The sequence below is a fragment of the Centruroides sculpturatus genome, unplaced genomic scaffold, assembly GCF_000671375.1.
Source record: "Centruroides sculpturatus isolate CEXI.00-Female unplaced genomic scaffold, Cexi_2.0 scaffold616, whole genome shotgun sequence".
Taxonomy (NCBI): domain Eukaryota; kingdom Metazoa; phylum Arthropoda; class Arachnida; order Scorpiones; family Buthidae; genus Centruroides; species Centruroides sculpturatus.
The window spans coordinates 338,400-357,411 of record NW_019384942.1 but is presented as its reverse complement, the minus strand read 5'-3'; the positions used below and the strand labels follow the sequence as shown (position 1 = coordinate 357,411).

The 19,012-nt window shown below is 34.7% G+C and overlaps 1 protein-coding gene across 1 annotated transcript; it reads left to right on the top strand.

Moving 5' to 3' along the window:
• Positions 1-3,902: 3,902 nt before the first annotated feature.
• Positions 3,903-4,742, top strand: LOC111632149 (uncharacterized protein K02A2.6-like). Its single transcript, XM_023376522.1, has one exon. The coding sequence runs from the start codon at positions 3,903-3,905 to the stop codon at positions 4,740-4,742; it is 840 nt and encodes a 279-aa protein (XP_023232290.1).
• Positions 4,743-19,012: the final 14,270 nt, after the last annotated feature.

Genomic DNA, 19,012 nt, shown 5'->3' with positions numbered 1-19,012 from the left:
CAATTACAGTCAGTCAGTCAGTATTTTTATTCAGGTACATTGTACACTACATACTCGGTACCGCGGAGCATTGCCGAGTTAAATATATACAGTAAAATTACAGTTGTATCGCGGTTACAAAATGTAAAGCGGAGTAGGTTAATGATGAGGTATTAAAACTAGTAAATACAAGAGTAATGAAATCTTACAATTTTAAGAACCAATAACAATGGTATACAATGGCTTGTAAAGAACAGTTAAGGTAACGTATACAGTGGGTTTGAGTACAATAAAGAATAGGATACAATAAAAAATACAATATAATACAGTGAGATGGAGAATAATATATGAATTGCAATAAGAGTACAATAAATAATAAAACATACACAAGACAGTAAAGATAATTATGAAGTAAATTTCCCAAAACAATACATTTATGCAGTGCAAGTGCAGCAGGAGGCTGCAGAGGTGACAGTGGATTACATAGATGAACAGTACATGAAGCTAAACAAAGCTATTTGACAGCAGGAGTAAGTTAGTGGCTGGATGTGCTGGTAACAAGAGAACTGTGTCTTTTGATCAGAGCTTCGAAGGTTATATATAGTTCTTTGTTTTCTAGAAAGTCTTTGTGGTGGCACGGCCAGGGAATGTTGTGCTTCGAGGCAACGAGTTTTATGTTTAACCTTTCATGTTCCAGGCACACACAGCTATAAAGTCTATGGTCGGCGTTGTCCTCCAGGTTGCAAATGTCACACAGGGGGGTACTTTTGATCGCGAATCTATGGAGATAGGAAGAGAATTTCCCGTGGTTGGTGAGAAATTGGCAGAGGTGGCTGCTGGGCTTAATCCAGTTGTACTTGTAGTAATCTATGATATTCGGGACGTAATTATATGTAGTAGTGTTGTGGTTCCTTGTCCAGTCGCATTGCCAAAAGTGTATTACATCTTCATATAGCAGTTTCTTGACGGTGGTGTGACTGATTTTGTCGTAGACAGTGTCCAAGGTGTCATTGGTAGCTGCCGCTTTGGCGAGATGATCGGCCCTCTCGTTACCGATGTTGCCCTGATGGCCACGTGTCCAAGTAATATAGACGAAGTTAGTGGTGTTGCTTAGGTTGTCTCTGATATTGGATGCGATCGGATGTTGTTTATTACTGTTGATGATTGGAATAGTNTTGCAAATTGTAATTCATTTTTCAATAAATTTTTGAAAAGTATTAGAAAAATACATTTCTCCAGTACTAAAGGGGCTATTTTTCTAAGATGAAAGCAAATTTAATGCCTGTGATAGCATTGGTAAAAAGTGTGTGTAGGGGCATGTAGGAGAAAGATGGCCTCCCAAGAATATCAGGGAACATTTATCAAAAAGTGGGGGATAGAAATCTGTTCATTTGAGGTTTTATGTCAACAGCTAGAACAGGAAAATTGGGGGCAATTAGACAAATAATGGATAAACATGTTTAATGTAGACTATTTTTTAATAAATTCAAGTGAAGTGTAGAAAAACTGAATCTGTCCAGTTGTTACAGGCAATCCATTGATGCGCAACATAAACACAATGTTGGGATCATTACATTGCTGAAAGTAATGTTTCTCATTTTCTACTGACTTCTCCACAATCACCTGACATCCACCCTGTAGAACATCTATAAGCAAAGTTTAAAGAAATATGTTTTTTTCTAATTTCAAAATTTTATAAGAGGTTTTAGTCCAAGAATGGAAAAAAATTTCNACAATGTTCATGTGGTCGTAATGTTGCGTGGCCCAGCTGATTGCCGTATTGATTGCTGTGAGCTCTGCCTGAAAAGCGGAGCAATAGTCAGATAGCTTGTTCTGCTTGTAGTGAATCTCTTGATCATTCTGGTATGCCACAAAAGCACAGCCCACCCCACCCTCGGTTTTCGAACCATCTGTGTAGATTTGGATGTCACTGCTTTGTGGAGGGGTGGTATTTAGATAAGTCTGAACAAACGGTGGAATGGTATTAACAGGAGTGTACTTTTCCAGTTGGTTGGCTGAAATGTTGCAAGAGTGAGTTGAGATGTCATTGCCCCATTTTATGCTCCAATAGTTGTAATAAAGGTTGATAATATTCACAATTGGTGGCTTACGTGTAATGATCTGGAGGCTATTGCTCGGAGTGGTTCTGTAAGCTTTGGAGAGGAGAAGAAGGGCTTTACGTTGGGAGGAGACAAGTTTCCACTTTAAGTGGACCTTGTGTGCAGCCCACCCCCAACTACCGCAGGCGTAGGTGACTATAGGGATGTAGATTTGGTTGTATATGATACTGAGTGCTTCGGATTGTAGTCCCCATTTGTTTTTTGCCACTTTTCCGAAGGCACTGAATATATGGCCAGTGCGTTTGCAGACATCCTTGATATGTTCATCCCAGCTTAAACGATGGTCTAGAAGCACACCCAGGTATCTGATTGATTTCTCAACTTTAATACTTCTGTTATCCATTTTGATAGTCGGTACTCGTCGGTACAGGTTGGGTTTGCCTGGTTTGTTTATGACCATGGCCTTGGTCTTATTGGGGTTGAAGAGGAGTTTGTGTTCTAGACCCCACTCATGTATCCTGGTAAGTGTGTTGGTGCCCTTATTTTCAAGATGTGCACGGGATCTGCCACCAATAAGAATAAGAACATCGTCGGCAAATGCAGTGGTGCTGTCCTGGCCGAAGCTCTGGGACAAAAAGGTGTTAAAGGTTATGTTCCATAGTAGAGGACCACAGACTGAACCCTGCGGGCAGCCGCGAACAATACTTCTATTTGTGGCATTTGTTCCGTACTGTAAGTAGGCACTGCGGTTGTTCAGATAGTCCTTCAGAAGATTGTAGATATTTGCTGGGCAATTTATTGACTTTAAGTTATAGAGAATTAATGGCCACCAGGCGCTATCAAAAGCTTTGCTAATGTCGAGGCTGATGGCCAGAACATATTTGTGTTGGTTAAGAAGGCTATTGATATTATGGATTGCATGGTGGATGGCATCATTAGAGGAACGTTGGTGACGGAACCCAAATTGTGTGTCATTTAGGATGTTATTACTATCAACGTGCCAGGTAAGACGGTTGGTAATCAAGCGCTCTAGGACTTTGCCGAAGACAGGGAGGAGGGAGATTGGCCTCAATTCATCAGGACGACCAGGTTTTGGAACTGGGACAATTTTTGCTGTTTTCCATCCAGCAAGAAATATGCTATGGTGAAACAGTTGTACATATTTACAATATGATTCGGTATCATTTTCCATATTTCTTTGGCTATTTTTGCATCGATTCCATCAGTGCCAGGTGATTTCCTGTCATTAAGTCTTGTGATTGCATTGTCTATTTCATGGTATTGAAAAACCGGAGCGTTATCAGTACCAATTGGGTTGTTCATCTCCTGACGTATGTTTTGTTGCCAGCGTGTGTCAAGTTCCGGGTTGTCTACTATACAAAACTTGTCCATTTGCTTGTTAAGAATGTCAGGGAAGTTGCTGCTGTTGTAATTGCTGTCCACAGTGAGGATTTGAGTTTTCTTTAGTTTATTGGTACACAGTTTAGTGAGATATCCCCATGGATTGGAAGAGGCAGATGTGCAGAATTGTCTCCAAGAGGAGATCTTGGCCTTTTTGATTTCTGCTTTATATAGCTTTTGGTGATCGAGGAATCGCTGCTTTAGGTGAGTTCGGTTAGGTTCAGTTTTGCAATTTTGATAGGTTTTTCTCAATTTATTATTGGCTTTTCTAAGGTTAGTGAGGTTTGCATTCCACCAGGGTACTGATTTATGCTTCGGGATGGTCTTTGGGATGAATTTCTCACATGCATACCTGATTTTGCTGATGTTTCTCTCCAGGGTCTGTTCTGCTTCCTCCTTATTGTTGTATGTGTAATTATGTAGATTGTTTTGTAGATAGTCCTGCATTCCTTTCAGGTCTGAATGGGTAAGGTTGTACCTTGCATAATTAGAGAAACTGGTGTTCGAGGCTTTGTCATTGGCGTTCAGAGAGTAGGAAATGTAGGCATGGTCACTAAGACTGTTCTCATCGTGAACTTTCCAGTTGTTGATAAGATTAAGACAGTTAGGGCNAATCTCATTGCAGATATTCTTTCAAGGGACATAAGGCATCCTACACCCAATTTCTCAACACCAGACCTAGATGAACAAGTATTAATAAGAACAGTTGGTATGAAAATCACAGACACCAAACTCATAGAATTAGCTGAAAACACGAGACAAGATCAAAATCTGCAGACTGTAAAGAAATACATATCAGAAGGATGGCCAGTACATAAAAAGTCTATCCCTTCAAGCATCAAACCCTACTACGATTTTAAAGAAGACCTATACCTATGGAAGGATATTATATGTAAAGGACCTGCCATAGTAATTCCAGAGAAACAAAGAACCAAAGTTCTACAGCAAATTCATGCTGCACATCTAGGAATCAACGCTTCACTCAGCAGAGCGAGGAATAAGGTATACTGGCCAGGAATGAATCGTGACATAGAAGAAGCAGTAAAATCTTGTAGACAATGTCAAAGATTTCGACCAGCTCAGACAAAAGAACCTTTGATACCCCACAGAATTCCTACATATCCATGGCAAGAAGCAACAGCGGATATTTTCTATTTGGCCAGCAGTCCATATTTGCTAATTGTGGATAGATACAGTGCCTATCCAGAAGTTTATAAAATGCTTCCAAATCGACTGATGCTTCCAAAGTTATTCCCAAGTTCAAAGAAACTTTTTCGCGATTTGGAAGTCCAGAAATATTAATGACTGATAATGGTCCCCCATTCTCATCAGTAGCTTTTAATCACTTCTGTGACAAATGGAGTATCAAGCATAGTACATCTAGTCCTCGATATCCCCAGAGTAATGGCCACATAGAACAACATGTGCAAACAATAAAAAACATACTTAAAAAGACATCAGAAGCAGGTCAAGATCAGTATTTGGCTTTGCAAAACTGGAGAAACACTCCTAGGAACTTGTTACCATCACCAGCTCAGCTGTGCATGGGAAGGAACATAAGGTCAACACTTCCATGCAAATCATCCCATTATCACCAATTCCAATTTCGTAGAGAGGATATCCAACAACAACTGGAGCAGAATCAGAACAAGATGTCAATGTATTATGACAGAGGTAGTGTTCCCCTCAATCCATTGAGACCGTCAACACAAGTTTTAGTGCACACAGGAAAAGAATGGTCTCCGGCAACTGTTGTAAAACCTCTAAATGAACCCAGATCATACTTAATGGAAGATTCACACGGTCAACAGTACCGATGAAACAGAGTACATCTGAAACCGAATCACAGCCCCAGAAAAGCACCTCAAGAGAAAGGTGAAGAGAAACAAGAAAATGGAAAGGAAGAAGCTGAGGAAAAGGAAGAAGGAGTAATCTCCAAAGAAAAAGAGTTTCAAACTCCGACACGAAAAACTAGATCAGGAAGAATCATTAAAGCTCCTGTTCGACTCAATTTGTAAATATGTATGTATTTAAGTTTTATATGTTTAGTCATTTCATTTGTAAAAAAAAAAAAAAGGAACATGTTACGGAAAGATCTGGCAACACCAGAGAGAGAGCGGCACGTGCAAGATGGACGGCCCTGATTAATGTATGCGACTGGAGATCGTCCGGTCCAAGTAGAACCCTGAATAAAGTATTCAGAGTAAGTTTTGTATTACTGTCTTACTGGGGGTCTTAAGTGCGTCACGGACGGCGTGAAAACACAAAGAAAACCATATAAAACACATCTCAAAGCAATTAATCAATGAAATGAAACAGATCAGAATAAGCAGAGATACTTACATGACCATGCCAGATTATGTATCAATCCATCAAACTACAACCATGTTTTTGCATATTAAGGAATTGGCTTTTTCAAACAGCAAGAGAACCTACACATCATCAACATATCTTGAATCTAGCACTCATGGTCTGTTATTCCTCCTTCTTCCAATATAACAGCAGCATTTACACGGTCTGTCCCAAAAGTAAGTGTATTGATTTTTTATTTCAAAATACACATTTGTTACATCAAACTACAGATGATCTCCTTCAAAGTATGACCCTTGCAAGGTCACACAGTGAAAGTTTTTTTCACTGATCATAGCAATCATTTTCCATAAGGGTGTTTAGTTCATCGATTGCAACTTTTTTGATGTTTTCCACCATGTTTCTCGATAAAGTGGCATTTCCATAAGCTTTGATTAAATCTGCAAATGTCTTGGTTGCAGATTTCTTCAGTTTCACACAAAACTTGATAGCCTAATGTTCAAGATTTTTCTCCATTTCAAACATAACAATGTGTTAAAACACTACCTTACACAAACAGATTGTGCACGTTTGACTTAACTGATCAACTTGAAACAGGTCTAAACATGCTGCTAAGATATCTAGCAATGTGAAAATACCAATTAATGATGTGTTAAGCTGCACAGTCATTAAATAAAAAATCAGTACACTTACTTTTGGGACCCACCTTGTATATACAGAAGCAAGGTGTGCCCATGGGCAGCCCATTATTGGGGAATCTTTGTGTGTATGTTGGAACTAAGAATATTACCACTGTTCCTTCCTCACATCCACATGTACAAAAGACACATAAATGACATTACCATCATATGGAAAAAAAAAACATAATATAGAAGCATTTGTGGAAAGTATGAATAACAACCCTTTTGGCTAGAGTCTCAAGTTGGACCAATCTAATGATTTGCAAGTCCACTTCTTAGATCTACAAATATTACTTCAGAAGGGCAACATTTCACTAACATTTATTTCAAACCAGACCACCTTTCTGATTTTTATACCAGAAACCTCTTGCAATCGATATACTTATAAAATGGCTACATTTCAATCTCTCATAAAAAGAGCATCCACACACTGCACCTACAAGGAGTGAGTTACAACACCTGGAAAATATTGCAACAAAACTTGGTTACAAGCAAGTTAGCCAAAGCATATATGAACAGCAATAACAGAATAGATAACATTGAGGAAGAAAGAGATAGTAACTAGGGTTTCTTTCCTGGGATTCCCGCCGTTTATTCCCTACGAGAAAAATCCCGAGAAATTTTATTTTCCCGGGAAATCTCGCATTTCAATAATAATTTATCATGTCAGGTTTTCTTTCTATTATTTGTTATACAAAAAGTTGCATCTTGAAGACTCACCTAAGAGAGAAATTTTGAGGTTTCATGCTGCATATTATTACCTATGTTTTACAAGTCTTTACTTGTTAGTTCATGTAATATCTAAGTATTGTGATTGCGCATCATTGAACAGCAGAGCACTCGCTGTAAGTAAGTATCACTCATCGCACTTTAGTTTATTTTTTATTTCATCTTTAGAAATAAAATAGTATTTTTTTCGTAATCATTAAAACTCCCAATGAAACGCTTTATTTTACTTTCATCTTATAATGTAGGAGAACATAAATTAATTGAGCCTAACGTGTCCGTATGGGTGAGATTGGCCCTACACTTTTAGTTACTTACTAGAAAGTAAATTAAATTATTCAAATTTATGATATTCCTGTATGATCTTTTTTATCTATATAAAATTCTATTTTACTATCTCATCCCGGAATTTCCCGGGATCCCGGGAAAACAAATTATTTTTCCCGTAATCCCGCTGGAGGCAAATTTCCCGGGAAATGAGAAACCCTAATAGTAACTGAAACAAAGAACAAGATATCAATACTGGCCATATATTAGTGGAATATAATCATACTTTGAAGACTGTATATAAGAAATAGCAAAACATAAGAATGTCAAGATAGCATACATATGCAATCTTACTATACACAACCTATTATGCAACAACAATGACATGACCAACCAATTCCACTTACTGGGAGTGTATCACATTCCAGTAACAGATCATAGAATCCATTGAAAATTATAATTCATCAGTTCCACCATACATACTCTACAAAAAAGATTAGCAGAACATAATTATGATACCACCAACAAGAAATATACCATTTCCTTATCTATTCATGCTTCGGACAATGACATCCATGCTGATCTACAGAATACCTTCATCACAAGATGATCCAGACGATTAGATATCAGAGCTCTGGAAGAGCTAGAAATTTATAAATCCAAAAAGCAAGGACAAATATTAATTTCAAAAGAAAAGAGAACAGTTGTCCTATGCTTGGCAGACTCTATTTAAAAAAAAAAAAAAACATGCAACCAATGCAAGAAATGTAATTTAAAAACTGATAAAAACACAAGAATTATTATTTTAAAGAAACCTCAACTGTTGCAAAGATTATTATTTTATTATATCAATGTCACCAAATGATTTTAAACTTAAACATATACAAGAAATCAAACACATTTTTAAAGAACACAATGATGCTCAAAAAACAATGTTTGTGAAGATAATCAAAAGCATTCCAAATCTAAAAATCCATAGACCTGATAAAGATCCAGTGGAAAGGATCAAAAACATTAATCTGTATATGAGTAAGCAAGTACTTGGAGTTTTTTAGATTGTACTTTAGAAGGAGTTTTTGTTAGGGAATACGAAACTAAAGCGAGTATCAATGTCACGAACTGTTGATAGATTGGAAACACCCTGTGTAAGACAGCTAGAAGCGGGAAGAAACTGTTCTGTTGGCACCAAGTTATGTATGTGTGGACAAGTGTATATATAATCTTAGATTAGAATAAAGTTTAATTGTAAGTTAAAGGACTGCCTCATCATTGTTCTAACAATTTTTAATAGTCAGAATGTTATTTTCTATCTAGGAAAACACCAAAACATATCTAACAAAAGTAAAATACAGTAATACCCCGAACTTACGTGATAGGTGGGACTGAGCAATAACCGCTAAGTCGAATTCGCGTAAGTCGGGGTATAATTTCGCAATTTGTGTAAAATCCAAGTCGGATGTATGTAAGCTAATAAATGTTCTCATTAATCTTATCTCATCATTTGATTCGTTCATGATAACAAGAAATCACCATATAGAGTCTCTCAAGTCTCCGTAGATATAACAAACAAAGAAATAAATAACACAAAATAAATTGTAGCTATGTGTCAATTCCACGCGACACGTCCGAATATGTAAGCCGAACAATAGTATGGGGGGAGTGAGTAATCAAAAGTTGTATGGTACTCAAACAAAAGACAAATCGACGCGATTTGAAAATTGCGTAACTCCGAGTTCGCGTAAGTCGGGGTAGCGTAAGTCGAGGTATCACTATACTATCTTGAGCATTTAGACTAAGAGCATTTAGAGTATAAATTTATATGACTCAAAATTTAAATTTTGTAGTCATATAAATAATAGAACAAGAAAAAATTTTGAATGTAAAGAAAATATAAAAATAAATTAAACTATAAATTATTCATTATTGTTATTATAATTTTGTAATTAATTGTAGTGTACAAGATAGAAGATAAAACTGAAATTATTAGCTATTAAGAATTTTAATTCATGAAGTCTAATGGCTCAACATGTTAATGGATGAAGTGTTACATGGTTGTTTAGTTAAAATAAAAATAGTTTTATACAGAAAAATTAAATTAGAATCTGTACAAAAATGTGTCTCACATCAGGCAAGAGGATGTATTCCTTCACTATGCTTTATTTAATTCTGTGGTTGATTTTTATGAGAAATATTCATCATCTTAATGATATTTTATGCTTGTTGCCTGGATCCCAGTTGCATCACAGATATATAATGAGAAAACTCCAATAGAATTATCAGTCATTAGAATTATTACTTGAGGAAACTGGCTGCAACATATTGCTTTTGTTCATGCACAAAGTTGTATACGTTATATTGACCAACTTTAAAACTTGCAATTAACAATATACTGTCATTGTTTAGAAGAAACTTACAGACAACATCTAAACATTATCTGAATCAGTCAAATTTCTTTTTATCATTTCAAACTTTTTAACAATTTTTTTATTCACACTGTAATCAAATATCAGATTAAAATTTCTACAAAATCTATATATTTTAATTCAATATACTTTGAACTTATGTAAAGATTAATTAATATTCTTAGTTAATCTTTACATAAGTTCAAAGTATATTTTAATTCAATATACTTTGAACTTATGTAAAGATTAATTAATATTCTTAGTTAATCTTTACATAAGTTCAAAGTATATTTTAATTCAATATACTTTGAACTTATGTAAAGATTAATTAATATTCTTAGTTAAAAACATTAATGTGGTTGTATCATTCTTTTCCATTATCTGCACTGATCTTGATTAATAAAAAGCTTTCTTAAATCGTCGACAGATTTAACATTCCTAATCAAGCCGTGGACAGTTTAAGAATATTTTTTGGTCTTGTAAAAAAAGCTTGAGGACAATAACCGATATGTTTGTTACAAAAATGAATAGTGGTGTAAATAAAATGGTTTTCTGAAATTTTCCTTGGCTGTAAGTCTGAGTCCCTAATTAATGTGGATAAAGGAAAAATGACACATATTATTTTTAACTAGTTCTACATCCACACCATAACCTTTGGTAAAAATAAGTTAGTGTCATATTTACAGTTGCATTTACTCAAAATAAATGAATTGCTATTACCAAACACGTAAGGCATATCTTGCATGTGTAATAATACAAGAGTGAAATGCATGTTATACATTTCACTCATTGTACTGGTGTAATTTACTTTAAGATTATTCTACCTAGGTAGTCCAAATGGCAGTGCTTCGGTTAGGTTAGATTAACTATATTTTTAGCAGGCGTTTACTTTTTTTTTTTTTTTTCCTTTTGTTCAAGAACTACCGTGAATCAATAACTAGTCACGTTAAACACTTGGCGGATCCCCTCCGAGAGGAGTCCGTCGGGAACACGGGAGCATGAACAGTCGGAAGCGCAGCCATTAGGACTACCTAGGTTAATCTACTTTAATTTTCACTTACGTTTCTAATTGAAAGTAATCCAAAAGTGTATTAATTAGTTAAAAAGTCATTTCCATCTAAACATAAACGTCGGCTGCCGGCCTTCTATTTGTTGATTATAATCTGGAATGCACATAGAATATAAGTCTGTTTATATATTTTAACATAATTATCTTACAAGCAAAAATAAATACATTACTTACCAATATTGTAAATAATAAAAATCGAGTCGCACCACAAACTGACCAACAAGTGTTGCCAGATGTTTTTTAGTTTTTCTAGCCAAAAATGTTCTAAAAATAGCCCAAAAGTAGCCAACTCAAAAAATTCCGTTTCGATAATTCGAGACTTGACGATAAAATAAAAAAAAACACCATTCGTACTTTTTCAGCAATAAATTTAATCACAGAACAAACGTCTTCGGCAGATTTACAGGCCCGTAAACTGATACAAAAATAAGGAACACATGAATCAAAATACAGGTAACCCCCGTATAACACGGTAGTTACGTTCCAAAAAATTGCCGTGTTATGCGAATCCGTGTTATGCGAAACAAAGAACTAGTACGAAAAGGAGAGTTAGGTTCCAAAAATTAAAAAACATGCTAGTATATTTTCATAATTAAGATAAATATCTTCATTAAAATTTTTTTAAGTGATACATATTAATATAAATTAAACAATGTTTTCTTCGTCATCACTAAAAACACTATTAATTAACCGAGAGCGTTTTCTTTTTGGCAAGTTATCCTTATCCTCTGAGCATTTTTCTGCATTATCTTCAGATCCATGCTTTACCTTTTGCAAAATGTATGTAATTTTAGATTGCTTGCTTCTAGTTAAAAGGTCTTTATAAATTTCCTTATATGGTGCTAAGCACTTATGAAGAATAAAGCAAGTATGGAATAAGGGAAAAACATTCGGCAACATCAGAAGCAGAAGCGTCGCGATCTGGCAACATTGAAACAAGTTTCGAGAAGGACCACGTGTATCGACAGAAGGCGAGAAGAGAAAATTTACATACTTAAGTACTAATAGTTCACGAAAATAATAATTTTCGTGAACTATTAGTACTTAAGTATGTAAAAATTTATTACATTTCATGTTGTACGAGGGTTTTACCCATTTCTCGAACCGTGTCAGAGTGAATCCGTGCTATAAAAGTATCGTGTTATACGGGGGATGGTACCAATTCTCGAACCGTGTTAGAGTGAATCCGTGCTATAGAAGTGCCGTGTTATACGGGGGATGGTACCAATTCTCGAACCGTGTTAGAGTGAATCCGTGCTATAGAAGTGCCGTGTTATACGGGGGTTACCTGTACTGTACAAGCATAAACTGTAATTTACTGATATGTCATTTTATATGAAATGCAGATTGCAACGAAATAATACTGATAGATAAAGAATGCCCACATCCCGCAGTATAGAAAATAGACTAAAGAAACAAAGTATTCAAAACAAACATTTTAAATTTATCAATGAAAATATCAGAAAGAAAAGTTAAAATCACTTTTCCCTATCTATTAAACTGAAAAGCAAAAATCCAACTGATGAAGGTTAATGATGAACCCAAAATGCACATATTAGTTTAATAAAGAAATAAAAAACGACAAAACACCATTTTAAAGTCCATTTTTATTTAAATAATATATTTATTAATAAATGTGAAGCCAAAAATGTAGCCAAGTCAAATTTATGTAGCCAAAAAAAGTAACCATTGCGTAAAATGATATTTTTTTTTACTTCAAACTAAAAAAAAAGGCAGCTAAATCTGGCAATGTTGAAACTGATCAAACAACGTTAAGCATTAATAACACGAAAGTTAAACTTTATTTCAAATATCGTAAAAAATCACCCAAAATAACCTACATCAAGTTTCTCCAACGGATTTCGGGAACTCTTCAAGATTCCAAACTTTTGTGTGTTTTAATTTTATTTTCTCAGTAAAAAATGAATATAAAAAGTTAAAGCAAACATGTTAATTTAGCGCAGTGATTTATTAAAAAATCTTTAAAAAACGTTTGCATAAAATAAAATTTGCTTTTGATAGTGAAAGGAAGATAGGAATTTAAGTTAATAAAATTTAAAATAATCGAAAAATATATTTCTCTGAAATGGAGGACTACCCTCAAAATTAAGATTTTTGAATTCGATAATAATTAAAAATATAAAAAGTTATAAATTTCTTTTTCCAATAGTGAGACTGGTAGTATTTATCACGTCTTTCTTAATTATCCTCAATTAACAGAGCCCAAGATTAAATCAGTTCATTTTATTAACGATTGGAAGATTATATCCACAGATCTTGCGAGTATGCAGTGTTGATTTTCGACATTTACTTATGTTATTTCCGAGATAGCTATTTTCCTTGTTACCCTTTATGTATTTATAACTCTCTAACAGAACTTGTTTCATGTAAATTTCGCGTATCCTATCAATATTGTCGGTACGGTAAAATTCTGACACTGATCCCCTGTAATGTAGATTACGAATTGAACGCATGTAGCGATTTTTGTACCACCTGAAGTTTATTGACAGCGTATAAAGATGCGGTTCCCTGGACAATAATACCGTATCTTATTTTGGATTCTATGCATATATGGTACAACCGTTTCAAATGTAATGTACTTAAAAACGAATTCGTAATTTCTTCGTCTGATGGTTCTTTTTATTTTTAACGTACACGTATTCACGTAAAACACACGGCCGTGTCCCCGACACAGCCACACCCCTCTTTTTACAACGTTACCAACCAACTCCAATTAGGAAGTGTTGTCAGACAATCTTCTATATCTCTGGCGGTGGTGACCACAAAAGTAAAACATGTAAGCAGGTTGAATAACTTTTCAATAAATTCCGTATTCTTATGTACTTTGATTACAGCAAATTTTTTATCAAAACTTGAGAAAAGACAAAGGTATAATTCTTGCAGACGTAAAATTGTCAAAGACATTTTAATTTGAGCATAACACTTGTGTTTCTTTATAATACAGTAGCGTTCGCCAATCGGCGGNTAATCGAAAAATATATTTCTCTGAAATGGAGGACTACCCTCAAAATTAAGATTTTTGAATTCGATAATAATTAAAAATATAAAAAGTTATAAATTTCTTTTTCCAATAGTGAGACTGGTAGTATTTATCACGTCTTTCTTAATTATCCTCAATTAACAGAGCCCAAGATTAAATCAGTTCATTTTATTAACGATTGGAAGATTATATCCACAGATCTTGCGAGTATGCAGTGTTGATTTTCGACATTTACTTATGTTATTTCCGAGATAGCTATTTTCCTTGTTACCCTTTATGTATTTATAACTCTCTAACAGAACTTGTTTCATGTAAATTTCGCGTATCCTATCAATATTGTCGGTACGGTAAAATTCTGACACTGATCCCCTGTAATGTAGATTACGAATTGAACGCATGTAGCGATTTTTGTACCACCTGAAGTTTATTGACAGCGTATAAAGATGCGGTTCCCTGGACAATAATACCGTATCTTATTTTGGATTCTATGCATATATGGTACAACCGTTTCAAATGTAATGTACTTAAAAACGAATTCGTAATTTCTTCGTCTGATGGTTCTTTTTATTTTTAACGTACACGTATTCACGTAAAACACACGGCCGTGTCCCCGACACAGCCACACCCCTCTTTTTACAACGTTACCAACCAACTCCAATTAGGAAGTGTTGTCAGACAATCTTCTATATCTCTGGCGGTGGTGACCACAAAAGTAAAACATGTAAGCAGGTTGAATAACTTTTCAATAAATTCCGTATTCTTATGTACTTTGATTACAGCAAATTTTTTATCAAAACTTGAGAAAAGACAAAGGTATAATTCTTGCAGACGTAAAATTGTCAAAGACATTTTAATTTGAGCATAACACTTGTGTTTCTTTATAATACAGTAGCGTTCGCCAATCGGCTGTCCGTGAACCATTGATGGTCCGCGAGTAAATGTCGGCGTTCCGTGGAGAAATTTGGACATTGATCAACCCAAGCTTACGCGAAATATTACAAAAGAAATGCAAAATGCTTGGTTGCTTTTTCTCGCTCATTGGAGATTTTTTTATTCGAATCTAAAACCAAACATGAAATGACTGTTATCAGTAAATCAATAAATAATGTTGAGTGTGACTGTCGTCCTTCATGAAAAAGAGCTAAGAATCCATGAACTTAAGCCTATTTCAAACAAACTGCAACAAACTTCACACTAATTTGTTATAATTAAATAAATGAATTTCATATTAATAAAGTGAAATGGAACTTTTATGATTATTATTCTATAGATGTTTTTATCGTTTAAACTTATACTTGTACCAACTGCCAATGATTTATTCTTTGATAAAACCGTACGCATATTATGCACTATTAATGAACAAAAGCCAGTTTTGGATTTGATAGACATCCAGCCTCTGACAAAACCACTCACATTAATAACGTTTAAAAAAGCTGGATACTCTTTTAATTCAGACATCTCCAGAATATGATGCTGTTTTTGAATACGATTACAGCAAAGACAGAGTTATTTATTATGCCTGTGATTTTATCTGTAGACATTTTCTAAAGAAAACTCTAGTTAGCGTTGAGGCATTTTCTATATGAAATACTTTTTTCCAATTCAAATTTCAAATAAAATTGAACTTGTTAGTGTAAAAAGAAATGAATTAATTTATCGAAAACTATGGATTTGGGTACAAATACAAAATTGTGAAGAATAATTTGAAAAACATTGTGAAGAAGTATCTGTTTATGAAGATTGTATAGAACATGCAGCGAGGTATTGCAATTTTCATGTAAAGAACATGAAAAAATGGTAGCTTACATAATTCATTATTCTACCGAAAATGTGCCAATATGCAAAACAAAAATAAAAAGGAAATACTTGCTCGGGTCGGAAAGCGAGAGAAAGAAAAATTTTCACAGATACTTTCATAGTAAATTTTTTATTGTATTATAATTACAAATAAATAAATGAATAAATGATTTAAAACAGAAATATCTAATCTCTAATTACGTTTATGTTTACAGTATATTATTTAAGCATGTCAAACTGTTACAAAATGTTTAGAACTTAGGGCGAGACTGTGCAGATGCTAATCTAGTAGCGAGCGATATAGTTCTCTCATAGGAAAACCATGCGCAAGCAAGAAGGGAAAAATTTCGCTGGCGAGAGCGAATTTCTGGCTCTCTCAAATAGCTGACAGGGTTTGATATTTATAACGTCTTGCTTCTTCTCGCTGAATACTACACATGCACTTTAGCAGGAATAGAAGATTGCTTGTCATATCTTTCATCTACTGTATATATAAAAAGATTTTTTCCTTCAAACTATAGATATACATAAAGTCGTATAAATTCCGTTTTCTTAACAAATAATAAAATCCTTTTTGCTGTTTCCAGTGAAGAGGAACACTGTATTTTTGTTTTCTTTTTATGTATTCATTATGAAGTACTGTAATCCTAATAGCAAAACTTTTTTCTTTGCTAATAATGAGCTTTGTAGTCGAACCATTTTGATATTTACTTCCATACAGTGCAATAATCCACGCTACCCTGTGACTAGTTCAACGCCAACATTTGACGTCATCATCTCCACGCCAATTTCTCCCGTTCGCTCGCGTCTGTATAGTCGTACGGTCAACAGCTAGAATATATTACATAAGAAGCTGAAAATTCAGATCCTAAAAAAAAAGGTCAACAGTTCTCTGTGCCTAATGTTATAATTAAAAAAAGTTTCATATTTTATGTGTGTTAAATTATTGTCGATTCTTCTGAAATTTTCATTATAATCAACAATAATTTGTCTCAACAGAAAGAAAATTAAATGCATAGTTTTTAAAATCACTGATATAGTTTTAATATGGTCCTAGGGAGGGTCGCCAGAATTTTTTAACTTGTAAAGGGGTCGCATATTCAAGAAGGTTGAACAACACTGCTCTACAGAAATGGTCTTCTTATATTGATGGTAGTCCTCGCTTTACTGAACAGTCTCATAAAATCAGAGATGAAATTAAAATTTCAACCCATCCACTATTGTGTTGCTTAATTATTGATGAAATGGCTATTGAAAATACAAGTTTATTGCGATGGGAAAGAAGTAATAGGATATATTGATCTTGGTTATGGAAATCTTAATGCTTATGATACTCCCATGGCAATATAAGCACTTGTGTTTTTAGTAACTGCAGTCAACAAATGGAAAGTACTGTATTAAATTATAAGATTCGTTTTCGTTCCTGGGACAACTGTTCCCGATAGAGCGGCGTTCCGATCGTCGAATAGGCTAAATTGGTGAGAGTCGCGTTAGCACGTGTATATTTTTAAAGGTGTTTTTGTATCGTTTTTATTTATTTTATTTTTATTTTTTGAGTTTTTTTATAACACACGATCGTCGATTTGCCTTCAAATTGTCTGTTTTTAAAGAGACGAGGCTGAAATCGTCGGTTTTTACGAAAAAGCGCGTGAAGTCAGAATCGGTGGATTTCTAGCAAGTGGGATGTGAAAATGTCAGGCACAGAGTTGCTATAACAGCAAAAGTTTTATACTGTATATTTATATCACTTGCAGACTGCAAAAAAGTACAGTCTGCAAGTAATGTGAAAAATTAAAAATAATTATATAAATATTGCTAATAAACTGAATATTGAAGTAGGCCTATATCCTATACATTATTTATTTAACTTTCATTGTTAACTAACTAAATAATATATACGAGGCTACTTATAGTTGTGCAGGATGTTTTTTATTATTATTATACTTAAGTCATATTGAATATTAAAATGTCTAAGAAACGAAATTAAAAAAGATTTGTAAATTTTTTACACTGGGTATAATCAGTTTACAATGTATCTTAAAGCTTTCATAAACCATTTTATATGAAAATTAGTTTTATATGAAAACTAGTTTTAATATCGTTTTTGAAAATATAAGAATTTTAATTAACAATTTTTTTAATATAAATAATCTAAGATTTGATGTGATAAAATCAAAAAAAAAAAAATACACCATTCGTACTTTTCCAGCAATAACTTCAATCACAGAACAAACAGTTTACCTCAGGACGTAAAAATGACTACCGATTTATTTATTACTATTTAATTTTAACTTTCGTAATAATGAAAATTCAACGTCTCCGGTGCATCTCTCGTTAGAATTGCCTTCATCCACTTCATGTGCAGTTGGCTTGGGTAAAATAAGATCCCTATTTCATCACAAATCTTCCCCAAGGGACTATCCCACAGCATCCATCTTGACGACTACGATTTTGTTATGTATGTAAACCTCCAGGGGATAACCCACACCAAATTGCCCCTTGACCTAGTTAGGCGACCTTGCAGCTCTGACCCTTGTCGTGTTTCTTTGTCTCCGGTCAGTCGTACGTTAGCTGTTGTAACACTTACAGTTAGACCTAGAGGCACAAAGTTACGTTTGTATTATCACCAAGTTACGTTTGTATTATAATAAAGTTAATTATATACGTTAACAAGTAATCGTTTATTTTACGGACAACAGATTTCCAACACACCAACCTTCCCACTGAACACCGTCGTCACCTCTTGCAATAGGCAGCAAATCAAACTACGTATTCCTTGATTGCCACTGAAGGCCTCAAAGGCCAAAACTCGGTGACGGCAGCCTTCATTGATATCACTCACGACACCTCCGCCCGCTTCGCGCTCTATCCAGCAGCCTCGATCTTCACTGCAGAAGGTTCTGCTATCCTCCGTGCTATTCTCTACAGCACCACCATCAACACCAAATACATCATCTGTACCGATTCCAAGTCCATTCTCACTACGCTCAAGAATTACCACGACATGTCCGCCATGATCATCCATCTCATCATCTCGGCCCTTCACAAATGTCCCCACCAAAACCTTCATATCAAGCTAGTATGAGCCCCTGCCCACAGGAGCATAGCCATCAACGAAAAGGCCGACAACCTCGCAAAAAGCCATCCACAGGACTCCCACAACACCACTTTCATCACCGCGGAAGATCTCAATATTCTCTTAAAAACCGACAACCAAAAACTTATGGACACTAGGTAGAGTAATTATCCAAGACACTCTTTTCATCCCTGACTCAACAATCCTATTAAAAGAACCAGAGCCGTAACTAGGCAGGTGCAAC